The 13123-nt window shown below is 50.2% G+C and overlaps 3 protein-coding genes across 6 annotated transcripts; 1 reads left to right on the top strand and 2 right to left on the bottom strand.

Annotated features, from left to right (window-relative positions):
- Positions 1–34: 34 nt before the first annotated feature.
- Positions 35–3011, top strand: LOC9645120. Of its 3 annotated transcripts, none has more exons than XM_024689947.1 (13): positions 35–146; positions 211–492; positions 557–648; positions 713–799; positions 881–983; positions 1038–1592; positions 1641–1774; positions 1836–2021; positions 2071–2158; positions 2211–2388; positions 2483–2590; positions 2669–2765; positions 2817–3011. In XM_024689947.1, exons 2-13 carry the CDS (start codon positions 223–225, stop codon positions 2869–2871), a joined length of 1953 nt encoding a protein of 650 aa, XP_024545715.1. In that variant the 5' UTR covers positions 35–146; positions 211–222; the 3' UTR covers positions 2872–3011. The 3 variants fall into 3 exon arrangements, with proteins under 3 accessions (XP_024545715.1, XP_024545717.1, XP_024545716.1); XM_024689948.1 differs by having other exon boundaries at positions 56–146; positions 195–492; XM_024689949.1 differs by lacking the exon at positions 713–799.
- A 166-nt stretch (positions 3012–3177) lies between these two features.
- On the bottom strand, positions 3178–5609 carry LOC9645119 (protein PHOSPHATE STARVATION RESPONSE 3). Its single transcript, XM_024689950.1, has 6 exons — positions 4697–5609; positions 4448–4524; positions 4348–4384; positions 4081–4282; positions 3598–3934; positions 3178–3516 (listed from the first exon to the last, which is right to left on the bottom strand). Exons 1-6 carry the CDS (start codon positions 4995–4997, stop codon positions 3298–3300), a joined length of 1173 nt encoding a protein of 390 aa, XP_024545718.1. The 5' UTR covers positions 4998–5609; the 3' UTR covers positions 3178–3297.
- A 2803-nt stretch (positions 5610–8412) lies between these two features.
- Positions 8413–12901, bottom strand: LOC9645118 (phytosulfokine receptor 2). Of its 2 annotated transcripts, none has more exons than XM_024689865.1 (3): positions 12815–12901; positions 12731–12756; positions 8413–12682 (listed from the first exon to the last, which is right to left on the bottom strand). In XM_024689865.1, the coding sequence occupies exon 3, from the start codon at positions 11930–11932 to the stop codon at positions 8732–8734; it is 3201 nt and encodes a 1066-aa protein (XP_024545633.1). In that variant the 5' UTR covers positions 11933–12682; positions 12731–12756; positions 12815–12901; the 3' UTR covers positions 8413–8731. The 2 variants fall into 2 exon arrangements, with proteins under 2 accessions (XP_024545633.1, XP_002984783.1); XM_002984737.2 differs by having other exon boundaries at positions 8413–12517; positions 12579–12682; positions 12731–12835.
- Between the last annotated feature and the right edge of the window lie 222 nt (positions 12902–13123).

The following is a 13123-nucleotide window of genomic DNA, read 5'->3' as shown; positions in this document are numbered from 1 at the left end:
CGTTCTTTGTTCGTCTTTTCTCGTTTGGTGTCTAAGCGTTCTACTAATTGCTCTAGAGTTGCTTTACATTTACCGCGTTTAATCACTTTGGTAGGGTTTAAGAGGAACATTTGGGCGCGAGCGGGATTTCTCACTATCTGTGCCGGGTAAGTTTTTTTCCTCGTTCCCGCGCTCATTCTTTTCGGGAGATCTAGCATTCTTTCTTCCCAGGAGCGAGAAAAGATGAAGCCCAGGACTCGGCAGCGGCTGAAGGCAGCCCAAAAACCTTTGGAATCGAAAGGGCCCGAGGTTATTGTGATCGAAGACAGCGATCAGGAGCAAGACGACGCCATGGCTGTCAAGGAAAACCATCGCCCAAGCCCCATTGCTGCGATGCAAGCCAGCGAAAACTCTCCAGCGCTAGAGGCGGACAAAGACAAGAAAAAGAGCGGCAGTGCTGGCGTTGTTGGTAGCCGGATCTATGACTCCGACAATGGAACTTCGTGCCACCAGGTTTGCTCTGAGCTTTCTATTGAAATATTCTTTCTATTTTAACCATCACCTCTCTCTGTCTCAGTGTCGACAGAAAACTCTTGGACTCATGGCGAGCTGCAAGAGTGAAGAGCGATCTTGTAGCTTGAACTTCTGCTCGAAGTGTTTGCAAAACAGGTATATTTTTCCTTGATTTTCTTTTCTAGTTTCTTCTCTTTCTTTTCAAACAATTTTTTTTTAGATATGGTGAAGATGTAGCAATTGTGAATGGTTTGAATGCTTGGACGTGTCCAAGGTGTCGTGGGATATGCAACTGTAGCTATTGCATGTAAGAGTGAATTCGAGTTATAAACGTGAGAGTTATGGGAGAGTTAGTGTTACTGCATTTTTTTTGCTTTTGTTTTTGTAGGAAGAAGAAAGGTTGCAGCCCAACCGGGATGGTGTCACATCTCGCCAAGTCGATAGGATGTGCGTCCGTCGCTGAGTTCTTGACATCAGATCCGGCAGATCAGGTGCTTTACTGTGATGGTTTGCTAATATGTTTCACTGAAGCTTCTTTGCGGCAGGGTAAAAGCATCGAACTTAAGAAGTTGGAGTTAGAGGAGAAAAAGCCAGTGGAAGCTAAGCAACGTAAAAGAAAACGAGTACTAGCGGAAGCGAGTATAACTAATGTTCAAGCGAACACTGACATGGCCCAGGCTGACTTGTTAGAGAAGAGAAGTATAGCAGACAATGACGAGAAGAAGGCAAAGAAAGCCAGCCGGAAGCGGGTCCTGGCCCGAACTAGACTGAGTAAACTCGAGGGAGACGCGGCGTTGCGAGAAAACAATTCCATCACGGTCCCGCGATTGGACAGTTTGTCGGAGGTACAACCAGAGAGAACTGTAAATCCGACACTCGCAACGAAGCTGTCAAAGAAAAACGCAGATGCGGAAGAGAAACACGAAACTCGAGATCTATTAGTCGAGCTCAACATCGACCTGGCCGCGGAAAGCACAAAAGCCCAGGAAATAGCTCTTCCCGACGGTGAAGCACTCAAAACCGTAGCTGGAATTGAGCTGCCGCAAGAGTTGATTGGGCCAGCACTTCAGCTGCTAGAGTTCTGCTCGGCTTTCCAAAAGGTTTGTGATTTCTTTTCGGTTTTTACCGCTTGCCAACCATACTTTCAGCTTCTTTGTTTGCGAGACGGCCAAGCGGAAGATGCGTTGCAAGAAATGAATCAAGGATTGATGTCTCAAAGGGGTCCGCTTGTTCATCTGCATGTGAAACTGTTATCTTTTGCGTCGGAGGATGTCAGCGAAGGGTAACTTATCGTTTTCGTGCGAGAGTAGTTTAGTACTTTTTTTAACGACGTGGTTTTCCAGGAGTTTCTCCGCTCCGACAAGAGCTTCATGGCTGGAGTCGCTTAAAGACTATGTGTCACGAACATCTTCAGGCGTAGACGCAGTTGTAAATGCCTTGGAAAACGGTGTTGATGCCTACGAGAAGCTGGAGCTACACACAAAGCTGCACTTACTAAACAGTCTCTGTGACGATTGTCTCTCCACCGCGTAAGATTAGACTCCCTCGAAACTATGTACTGATTCTCTACGTCTGCAGGAGATTCAGGGAGTTTATGGAGAATGCTGCCAACGTCAAGGTCCAGCAGCAGCAAGCAAACGATGAGATTTCAGCTGCTCGAAAAGAGGTAGTCCTTTTGATGTGTAGATTGATATCAAAATTTAAAGTTTCTTCTCCAGGTGAGAGCTGCTTTGCAAAAGACAAAAGCTGCCGAGGCAAAAAGATTGCTGGTCTTGGAAACAAATGGGAGTTCGCTCACTGCAGACCAATGCAACTGTCTACTTGCAAAAGTACGTATGCAGGAGCAACGATCCATCGCTGCACAGATGGCGCTAGCGGAAGTGGTCTGCAAATCAAGTAAGATCGTGTTTTCGTTTTCTCTTTTTCTTTTTTGTTTTTGTTTCTTTTCCTTTGGAGCTCTCATCACCTATGACTTTTCTTTTGCTCGCAGAGATGCAGCAGTGTAACGCTCAAAGAACAGAGCCTGTAGCTACTGTCGGGTCGCGTATTTTTTGGAAGTTGAGAGGTGCTGACCAGAGAAGCATAGTGGTGATCCAAGGTAGGCAATCGAAGCATAATTTATTCGGGATTGGAGGTATTGATTTTGGCTGCAATCTTTTCTCCTTTTACTTTGTAGATGTCTCACGAGGGGAGAATCGCAGCGCACAGGAATCCTGGTCGAGGTACTCGCGAGACGAGGAAGAAAAGCTGATCAAGTTTATGGCGTCTGAGAGGTATGTTTTGGTTGGACTAGTGTTTCTTATATGTTTTTTTCCTGATGCTAGACTCAAGATCCAGAGACTCTCCGCAAGCAAACACATAAGTGTAGATGCTCTGTAGGGACTAAAAAACCATTTTCCTCGCTGCGTTATTGTTGAAACTCTTGCAATGCTCTCACGTTTCTTGAGGACTGTGATTTTGTTTATGGATCATGTCATAAAGTTCGTGGCTATAGAAAAATCGCTATTTACATTCTTCTAGATCCTCAGCATAAGATTCTTTTTCGAGAAATTCTCATGGGAACGACTTTTCGTACAAAGTTTTATTCTATACATTGTCAAGAGTAAAATCTACGTACTTCTAAATTCTTGCCCGTGTAAAAATGTCATCTTTGGGAGGAAAAAAACAGGAGAGAGGAAAGAACAGTTTAGTAGAAGGTCAGCTCTCTGGGCTCCAAAGTCGTTTTTGTACAAAGGTCCGTTATGTAGCAGAGTTTCTAAGAGTTGTAACACAGAGGCATAGGAATGTGTGTTATTTGGACGAGTTTTAGGCGTCCCCAGTGGCCATGGTGAGCTCCAACTTGACACCGTTTGGAGCTTGGATTGGGTCAAGCAGCGCCAGCTTAAGTCTCTTTAGATCCGAGGCAGTGACCATGGGAGCTTTGCCGCTGGGCCTTTGGTGCTTTGTCGGTGAGGACAAAGACAAGGTACTATCAACTTGACCCATCGTCTTAAAAAAGCCCGGGCTTTTCTCCTCGAGATTATGCTGGCCAAGCACGATCCAATTCCATCGTTAGTAGTGAGTCTTCAAGCTTTAAAAAAAGAAAAGAAAGGTGGAGCTTCTTACCTGGGGATGGAAGTTGAAGTTTTCGTGATGCTTCATGGCGCTCCTGCTGCCTTCCAGGATCTCGTCAAAGTGGATCAGCGCGGGGCAGCTGTTTATCCTGTTCTGGGAGAGGAGAATGCTGGAATGTATCCGGGATTCCTCTCTCTCTAGCGATCGCGAGCGCAGAGTGTTATCATCTCCTCCAGTTTGCTGGAAGAGAGTGTGATGGTTTTTCCTCCAGCCAATCTGGAGATCGTTAAACCGCTCGCTGTAGCACTTAGTGGCCGCGATTGACAGTCTCGAGAGCCACTCCTGTGATTGATTTGGACTGGCGATTTGGCTCCATGCATCCTCCGTCCTGCAACGAGGAATCTTCACCGTATCAGAAACAACCACCGCTCTTTCGATCGAGGAGAAGGCGAAGTAGTAGAAGAAGAAGTTCTCTCTTTTAGGAGGCCGTCGCTATCCTAGATGGTGGTTCCACTCAAGCTTACGTTGAATTACCTGGCATGACAATCCAGTGGCTGAAGAACTGGTCGATGGAAGTAATTGTGAGCGTAGTACTGCTGCTGTGCATTAGGATTGTCCCGGCATTTCTTCTCGCCACGGATTTGCTGGAGCTGCGGCGTCCAAGGATGGTGAAGGAGGCTGGCGTCGCTGGCTACGGCTGCTTGTGCTTGCTCGCCTTTCCTCTCCTCCATGACCACTGCATCACGCAAAAGCTTTAGTAGCGTCAGTACAAGGAGGAAGAAGAAGAAAGAGATTTCTCACCGGGTCCGTTCTCGTCGTTCTTCATGCTGCGGTACATCTGCAAGTTTCCACAGAAGAATTTTGAGGATTTCTTGCTGGTTTCGCGAGAGAAATTGCAGACCTGGAGATGGCTCTTGACGTGCGCAATTGTGAGACCTTTGACGCCCATGAGTTGCAGGACGAGCTTTGGAGTAGCTCCTACATAGATGCAAGAACTTAAGAACCATAAAAGAAAGAAAGAAAGAAGAGGTACTGACAATCAATCTACCATTCAATCAATGAATTGCTACTGCCACTATTGATTGATGGAACTCAAAGAAGAAGAACTTAAAAGAGAAAATCTATGCCTTTGCAGTAGAATTCCACTTACTGTCTTGGCCGCCCAGTCGGTCCACCGCGCGGACGAAGCACTCGTGGAGATCCGGAGTCCATCGCAAGCGGGGCATCTTGGATCGAATGTACTGCCTCACGCTGCTCCTCGCCGACGACGATCCAAACGGGCCGCCGAGCACGGTCGCGCCATCGCTGCTGCCATCGCCACTCACGGTGTTGTTGCTATCCGAAGATCCTGGCGCGTCAAGATCGTCCTCCTCCACGGACGACAGCCTCTTCCTCGAGTTGTGGAGCGGGGGGGAGGAAGCCCCTTGATCCATCTCCACTTCCAGCTGCATTTCCCGATCTCGCGCACGCAATTCCCTCGATCAAAACGCGATTTTGAGCGCGGTGGTCGACCGCCACAGCAGCAGCACAGCGACCACCTTATCATAAACTTGTCAAAACCATCTCTTTTCTTTTCCTTTCCCTTGCGCGCTGCTCGGCCTGCTAGAGAAACTAAGCAACAAGAGGACGAACTAGAAGAAGAAGAAGAGGATGGAGAAGCTTTGGCGATGGAGGTCAACACGAGAACTAGTACTAGCTACCTGTACGATGGGAGACGCACAAAAAAACGAGGGCGCGACTGTGGGAGAGGGAGGATGACATAGCCACAAGAATTATGGCGTGGCAAAGAACGAGGCGACCCAACGCACGGACAGTGACCAACAGTGGATCTTCTCTTCCAACCAAACTTCCAAAATCATATATGTATGTTTCAATGACATTCCGGTGGATCCATAGAGGCGGCACGGAAGGATCTCTCTCTCAAGGCGAAGCGGTGGAATTCTTCGCGATCTCGAGAGGAAGTTTTGGTCGCATCACGGCAATGAAGGAAGAATCGTTCTCTCTTTCTCTCTCTCACTCTCTCTCGCTATTTCGCTATTTCTCTGCGAAGAAACTGGAGCTCTCGGGCGAGGAAACCGGGCTTTGCGACAGAGGGGCCTCTTCTCGTTTATATATTATGTGGAGAGATTCTTAAAAGGAGGACACCGGCACTGGGCGACGAAGCCAGCCAGCATTCTTTACTCTCTATTTTCTTTTTTTCTATTTTTTTCTATTTTCGTTGTTTGGTATTTTTGTAGTAAACGTTTTAGTTGTTTTAAATTATAAATTAATATTTGAAATTTGTCGTTCCAGTTCTTGTGTTGACGGGAACAATGCGGGTCAACTTTTAAAGCTTTGTATTCTTCTCTTTTGGTTGGCTTCAACATACATACGATTGCTAGTTTGGACGAGAAGTTTTTAGTCAAGGATACGTGGAATTTGTAGCTTGATTGCAGCTCCTTTCCTCGGGGGACCGCGCAAATTCTTTGGCAACGAGAGAATTTTAGTGAGGGTGACACGGTCGCTAAGAACTGGGAACAAAAGAAACGTAAACAGGGTGGTTTCTACGGTTCTAGAACCACACGAGATTCCATTAGTAATTTCAACGAAGTACGGATATGGTCGAGATGAAAATCATACAAAAGTATACAAATAATGTAGAAATATAACCAGAGAAGAAATTGGAGGCATCATGGGCGAGAGTAATGGAGGGCCGAGTTGTTTTCGGTTGGAGAGGAACGCAAAAGGGGCAAAAACCAACGACCCCGAAAAATCGAAGCGTTTTTAGGTGGTGGCTCACGGGCATGACGACGGCGCGAAACCCTCGCGGCTTCTTTATTCCTTTCCACAGCGGAGAGGCTTCTTCGTACCTTTTCCCAGCTTTATAATGAATGCCCCCACTGGGCATTTTGCAAAGGATCTCGGTTCTTCCTCGGTTTCTGGTGGGATTTGCATGCTTGCTTTCGTTTCTCTTCCGTGTGGAAGATGAAGCGTTTTGAGTCGAGACGAGTTTAATCTTGGGGGAAGTAGAAGAGATTCAAGTCTGTCGGATGGATTGGATGGAAAAGAGGGGTTTTAAAGTCTTACTTGAGAGATCCCGCGATGGTCACGGATGCGCGAGGACGCGAGAGTCTCGTGGTTGCGTAAGCGAACGTCACGGTATAGGATGAGGGATATCCTGGGAACATTTGGTGATGGGCATTTGTCCGCATCTTCATGTGCACGTCACGGTTTTGGCGCTCGAGAAATTCCCGCCAGCTTTGACGCAAATTCCATATACTTTTCTACTCGCGCTGTGTCGGACGTGTGCATGGGCCTTGGTAAGGTGGCCATGCAGCGCAAGCGTCCCGTGAGCCGCCCGATTCGCGGGGATCTGGCGACTGGCGCGCGTCCACGTGAGTGCGTGGTCCCAGATTCTTCTTCTTTTTGACTTCACCTTTTACGTGATAGTAAAGCCTTGTCGCCCGGTTTGTTGTGCCATATACCACTTTTTTACATGCCGTAATCCTCTTGCCTTAGAATTAGGAAGGGAGGAATCGTTTTTATTGCCAATATTTTTGTCTATAGTCAACTCCATTCACCATGGTTCTTAGTTTAAGGCAACGTGTAGTTCTTGTGCTTGAAATTGGCATTAATTGGGTTACTATGGCCTTGAAACACTAGCAGCAAAGAAAAAAGTTTAGGGACCTTGGAATCGATGAGCAGCTCCTTGGATCGAGCAGGATTAACGTTCCTTGCACGCACAGATAGATCAGTGGTGACACTGTTTGGGATGAGGTCAAATTCCACGCCAATTTCAGGGCAAGATTCAACCAGCGGCATTGACACCACTTCTAGAAATAATAGATGATCGATCAGCCAGGAATGCCTCGTGCTTTACATTAATCCCTCACAAGCTTGGACTCAATTATAGATAGAATAAGATCTCATTTGAAGCACAAGTGGAACAGTGGCCATGCCTTATATGAAAAAGGCAAGGTATAGAAAAACTTACCACGTTTTAATTAATAAGTTGCAAACAAAACATGGATGTTTATAAAATCTTGCTCAACCAGCCTGGCAAGATTTGCCGTTTGATGCAATCACAATTTTGTTTCAATCAAGTGCTTTCTTTTTGACATGACATGGGAGGGACTTTAAATACCAAAAGAAACACCAGATTGTATATTATGTTTGTCCTCACTTTTTGCAACTTCTATTTCCTTTCTTCTTTGAATCTTTTACTTACAAAATCATAAAGTTTCTATCCAGCGTCTCTTAATAATAAGACATGTTGTCTTGTAGCGCCCAACTAGAGGCATAAGACTACAATGCAATGGTTGCAAATTGAAAACCCTATCACTCTTGGTCTAGCTAGTCTTCAGTATTGAGTACGCACATCCTTTGCCAGTCAGGTTTGACATAAGAATGCAGTTCCTTAAGAACTGGTTGGATCAAAAAGAATATTTGAGATTGTATATAAACTTTGATGAACTTTCAGGGCCAGAAAAGATCACTATGCTCCGGCACTTGGCAGAATCATGCTGTCTATAGGCGTCCAGCTTTCCATATCCGACTTCGCGATTGTTTTGCAGATGTGAGCTTACAATCCATGTTTTTTTGCACTGCGGTGTGAAGCATTTGGACAGGATCACTAACTTTAAGGTCGATTAACACAACTTTAGTTTTCCTGTAGCAGACACAACACAAGAGTGCTCTTATATTTCAAATTTCAAGGTACAAAATATCCCTTCCAAGTTCCTGAAAGATCACTCCCGAGTCCTATCCTGGATCTCGCCACAATCTCAAGGCCACTCTCCAAGGCTATATTTGCTTTCCACTTTAGAACATCCCTGTAGCCAACATTGTGCTAAGCATTATCACTGCTGCTCGACAACCACCACACAATGCATCAAGTGATGATTCTTGGATAAATGTTTTGTGCAACATACGCCAGTATACTCGCAGTTTATTTCTTCCAGCCATATCAAAGAACAAGTCGCTCGCTATTTGCTCAAACTTTCTCAGCTTAACTTGGTGAGTGTCACGTCCCATCAAAAGTTTAGAGCTGCAAATCCGCCATTGCTTGAGTGGAGGACTAGTCACGCAGTTCTTGCGCCAGTATTCTTTATATTCCCTGTAATGCCCTGCCTGGGCATTTGCTGTAAGAATCATAGTCACACACCGGACATGGGCATTTGTAGTCACGAAAGCAAAGAAACCCGCTCTAAGGTTTGCCCAATCCCACCTTGAGCCTGCTCGATCCCACGGCATCCAACCAAGCCACAACCTCCTCAATCCCAGGCCTCCTCTGGGGGCAAGAATCCACGCAGTAGCAAGCCACATCCAACACCCGCAGCATCTCCTCCAAGGCGTCCACCTCGGAGTAATTCTGGAGCAGCAGTGGATCCACAATCTCGATCCCCCTCCCGGTAGCTTGCATCCCTTCCACCCACGGCACAAGATCGCGAATCCCACCCCTCCGGCAAGCGTCCACCGGCCTCCTCCGGCTCAACACCTCGAGCACCAACACCCCAAAGCTATACACGTCCCCGCGCAGTGACGCCTCGGACGACTGCGCATATTCCGGGGGTATATACCCCAGCGTCCCGACCAGCTCCGTTGTCACGTGCGTATCCGACGGCAGCATGAGCCTCGCCAGTCCAAAATCCGCCACGTGCGCGCGCAGATCGCCGTCCAGGAGTATGTTGCTCGACTTGATGTCCCGGTGGACAATGTGTGGGTTGCATCCACGGTGGAGGTACTCCAATCCCCTGGCCGTTTCGCGCAGAATGGCCAGGCGATGCCGCCACGTGAGCCGGCTCCCGCCGTCGGATCGCTCGTGGAGCCAGTAGTCGAGGCTGCCGTTTTCCATGTAGGAATAGACCAGTAGCCGGTCGCGCATTCCCAGCCGGCAGTAGCCCTCCAGGGAGACAAGATTGGGGTGCGTAATGTTCCCCAGGGTGGACAATTCCGCGTCGAATTCCTTCTCCATCTGCGGCCCTCCATCCTCGCTCGTGAGCCGCTTGATCGCCACCACATTCCCGTCCGGAAGGTTGGCCTTGAAGACCAGCCCAAAGCCACCACAGCCGATGATGTTGGTCGCGTCGAAGTTGTTTGTGGCCTTGATGAGGTCGCCCACGGTGATCCGACGGTAGCGCTGCCCGAACATGGTGACCGTCAGATCCATCATCTGGGCGACGCTCATCTCCTTGAAATTCCGCCCCGCAATGTCCTGCCGGTGCCCCGCCCGCGCGCGCGAGAAGGACAGCATGAGCATCGCGGCGAACAGCGCCGTGAGACCCAGGCTGATACTGATGGTGATCCCCATTATCGCGCCGCGATTCATGGGACCCCTTTGATCGCCGCCGCCGCCCCGCGAGGAGCTGGAGCTCGCCTCCATCGCCGCCGCCGGGCACTGGTTCGAGAGTGGCGCGCCGCAGAGCCTGGAATTCGCGATGTAGGAGGAATTGGAGAAGCTCGCGAACTGGTTCCCGGAAGGGATCGCCCCAGACAGCCGATTGAAGCTCACATTGAACGCCGCGAGGAACGTGAGCTTCACCAGCGATGGCGGGATGCTGCCCGAGAGCCCATTCGAGGAGAGATCCAGCGATTCCAGGTCCGACGCGTTGGCCAGGCACGCCGGGATCGATCCAACCAGCCTGTTGTTGCTGAGATCCAGCGACACCAGCTTCCTCAGCTTGCCAAACTCCAGTGGGATCACTCCGGAGAGATTGTTGCTGGCGAGGATGATCGAGGGAGGGAACGCCGACACCTGGTTGTACTGGAGCGCGCTTGAGTTGGATCGGTGCTTGACGAAGAGCGTGTTGGCGACTGGGCGGAGATCATCCGCGGCGCTGCTGCTCGCGTCCTCGTCCTCGATCAGGCAGCGGATGCCGAGGATGTCCGGGGGTATCGACCCAGTGAAGGAATTGTTGGAGAGATCCAGGTAGAAGAGGTGATCCAGAGCTCCAATCCACCGGGGGATGTCGCCGACGAGCCTGTTCCAGCTGAGATCCAGCACCTGGAGCTTGCTGCAGTTGCCAATCCACGCCGGGATGGATCCCGAGAGCCCGGCATTCCCGATCGCCAGGAGCTGGAGATTGCGAAACCCCGTGACGTTCCGATCGGGCAGAGGCTCCGTGAAGCTGTTCTTGGAGAGCACCAGCATGACGAGCGCCTCGCATTCCTGGAGCTCGGCCGGGATTCCACCCCCGAGCTCGTTCCCGGAGAGAGAGAGCGTCTCGAGCTTGCGAAGCGCGCCAAGTGACGACGGAATATCCCCGCGCAGCTCGTTCTTGCCCAGCGTCAGCGCCGTCAGGTGGCGGCACTGGGATATTCCCGACGGAATGTTCCCCGAGATGCGGTTGTACGAGAGGTCCAGCTCCGTGAGGTTTGGCAGGCGGGAGAAGTCGAGCGCCGCCATCTCGCCGCCCAGATCGTTGTTGCGGAGGCTCAGGATCCTCAGCGCCGAGATGTTGGAGATGGAGCTGGGGATCTCGCCGCCGAGGCTGTTGTAGCCGAGGAAGAGCTCCTCCAGCGCCGCGAGGCGGCCGATCACCGCTGGAATGCCGCCCGGGATGGCGTTGGTGGAGAGATCTAGGAGCTTGATGCTCCTGGCGGCCGGGCTCGCGAAGAAATCCACCTCGGGCGCCGCTGCCAGCGAGCGATTGAGCATGTTTGCGGCGGCGTTGATCGACTGGATCGATGGGCAGTGCGCGAGCGTGGCGAGGACGGGGCCCGAGAGCTCGTTGTTGGAGACGTTGAGGAATGGAGCGCAGATCATCGGGCTGGGCAGCGCGCCGGCGAAGAAATTGTAGCTCAGGTCGAGCGACTCGATCGATGCCGAGGACAGCATCGGCGGGATCGGGCCCTCGAGGAGGTTGTCCGAGAGATTAAGGCGGACGATCGCTGGAAATCCCTGGCGGAAGGCCGGCGGGAGAGCGCCCGAGAGATTGTTGGCGCTGAGATCGAGGAGCTTGAGGTGCGCGAGGGAGACGAGCTGTGCAGGAATCGAGCCGGAGATCTGGTTGGCGGAGAGATCGACGGCCTCGAGCGCCCGGAGCCTGGCGATGGACGGCGGGATCTCGCCCGCGAGCTTGAGCCCTGGGAGGGAAAGAACACGAACCCGGTAGCCATCGCTGAGAGCCGTGAAGCGCCGCGAATCATCGTCGTCCTTGGCGGAGCTGCATTGGATCCCTCGCCACGCGCAGCACGTCCTGGACAGGATCCAAGAATCGAAGACCTCGCCGGGCTGGGACGCGAAAGAGCGCCGGAAATCCAAGAGCGCCGCCTCTTCCTCGGCCTTGCACCACGTCTGGGAGGATGATTCGTGAGCCGCTACGGCGGATTCATCCACTGCCGCTACCAGGAAGAGGGAAAGAACGAGAGAATAGACCTGGATGATCGCCCGGGGCGCCGCCGACATCGATAATCCGAGCGCTGCGCCGAGGAGGAGCTCGAAATAAATGGAATCGGCCGATCGCTTTCCACAGGAATGCGATGATCCAGAGGCGTCACCACCTAGCTCGTCGTTGCGTCTGCGACTGGGCCGCGATCAATCATCCAGAAGAAGGGAAGATAACAAATCAGCGCGAGCGCCATCGCCATGGACAAGAATCTTGCCCGGAAGAGACACGCATTCTTCGATCATTCATCCCTCTCTTCTATAGCCGTTTCTTTCTTTCTCTTTTGTTCCCTCTAAGAGTAGAGTAACGCCAGGGTAGACCTTGTTTGTTCTTCGGGCGAATTTCTGGCCACGTCAACGCTTGTCATGTCATACCGTACCACCGCCGCCGGTTTCTTTTTCCCCAAGGTGAAAAAAATTATCAATGATTTGTGTAAATATCATTGTCCGCTGGCAACACTGTCTGTCAACTGTTACCCCCTGTAATTTTCAAACCTCCCTGTGGGTCACGGGTTTCATGATAGTACGGACGGAGAGAGAAAAGAAATATTCCCCCCGCGAATACTTTGGATTCCGGTCGCCCTGATCTTAAGATAAGAGGGAGCTCTGTTCGATCAAAACGTATATTTTAAAGTATCGCTCTCGCACTGAGATCAATGGCGTGGACCTTTTTGTTTGATCGAATCGAGCCTATACTTATGTTTTCCAAAGTTTGGCATCAGGAATTTCTTGTGGGCGATACAAAGGCCCCACGGAATCACGGAGCAGAGTCTGGAAAAAAACTATGAAAAGAATGGAAGACAAAAATCTTACACATACCTTAATGGCCTCTTATCTTGATGTTCCTGGAATTAAGTTCTTTGCTTTAGCATGCTAAGTCAAGAAGGATCTCAAGTAACTTACGTTTGTGACTGCTCACGATTTAGCTAGCACCTGGACGTGACGAGTAGCCTCTGGAAACATCAAAATCGAGAAAAGAGAGAAGTGGCCTTTGTCTCCATTGGAACGGGAATCTCGACTGAGCTTCTTCCTCAAAAGCCATTACAAGTCACGCGGAGATCGTAGAGCTTTCCACGCAAGGAATAATCCGCAAGCATGCATAGAGGAACTTAAGCTAAGGTGCCACACACCTGTTTCCCTTTACCTCTTGTCCGATGCGATTTGAGGTTTGTATTATAAATCAGTGTGGCCTGAACAGGTTGATGCTCTCGG

This window comes from Selaginella moellendorffii, unplaced genomic scaffold (assembly GCF_000143415.4).
Source record: "Selaginella moellendorffii unplaced genomic scaffold, v1.0 SELMOscaffold_64, whole genome shotgun sequence".
In the NCBI taxonomy this organism is placed as follows: Eukaryota; Viridiplantae; Streptophyta; class Lycopodiopsida; order Selaginellales; family Selaginellaceae; genus Selaginella; species Selaginella moellendorffii.
The sequence above is the reverse complement of the archived record's forward strand: the minus strand, read 5'-3'. Positions and strand labels throughout refer to the sequence as shown.

Excerpts from the sequence above, each read along its gene's own strand:
- LOC9645119 (XM_024689950.1), bottom strand. The coding sequence starts at position 4,997 with ATGCAGCTGGAAGTGGAGATGGATCAAGGGGCTTCCTCCCCCCCGCTC. Across the intron at positions 4,283-4,347 it reads GAACGACGAGAACGGACCCG|TGGTCATGGAGGAGAGGAAA; the intron begins GTGAGAAATCTC and ends TGCGTGATGCAG. Across the intron at positions 3,935-4,080 it reads CCACTGGATTGTCATGCCAG|GACGGAGGATGCATGGAGCC; the intron begins GTAATTCAACGT and ends TCCTCGTTGCAG.
- LOC9645120 (XM_024689947.1), top strand. The coding sequence starts at position 223 with ATGAAGCCCAGGACTCGGCAGCGGCTGAAGGCAGCCCAAAAACCTTTG. Across the intron at positions 649-712 it reads TCGAAGTGTTTGCAAAACAG|ATATGGTGAAGATGTAGCAA; the intron begins GTATATTTTTCC and ends ATTTTTTTTTAG. Across the intron at positions 2,159-2,210 it reads TTTCAGCTGCTCGAAAAGAG|GTGAGAGCTGCTTTGCAAAA; the intron begins GTAGTCCTTTTG and ends TTTCTTCTCCAG.
- LOC9645118 (XM_024689865.1), bottom strand. The coding sequence starts at position 11,932 with ATGTCGGCGGCGCCCCGGGCGATCATCCAGGTCTATTCTCTCGTTCTT.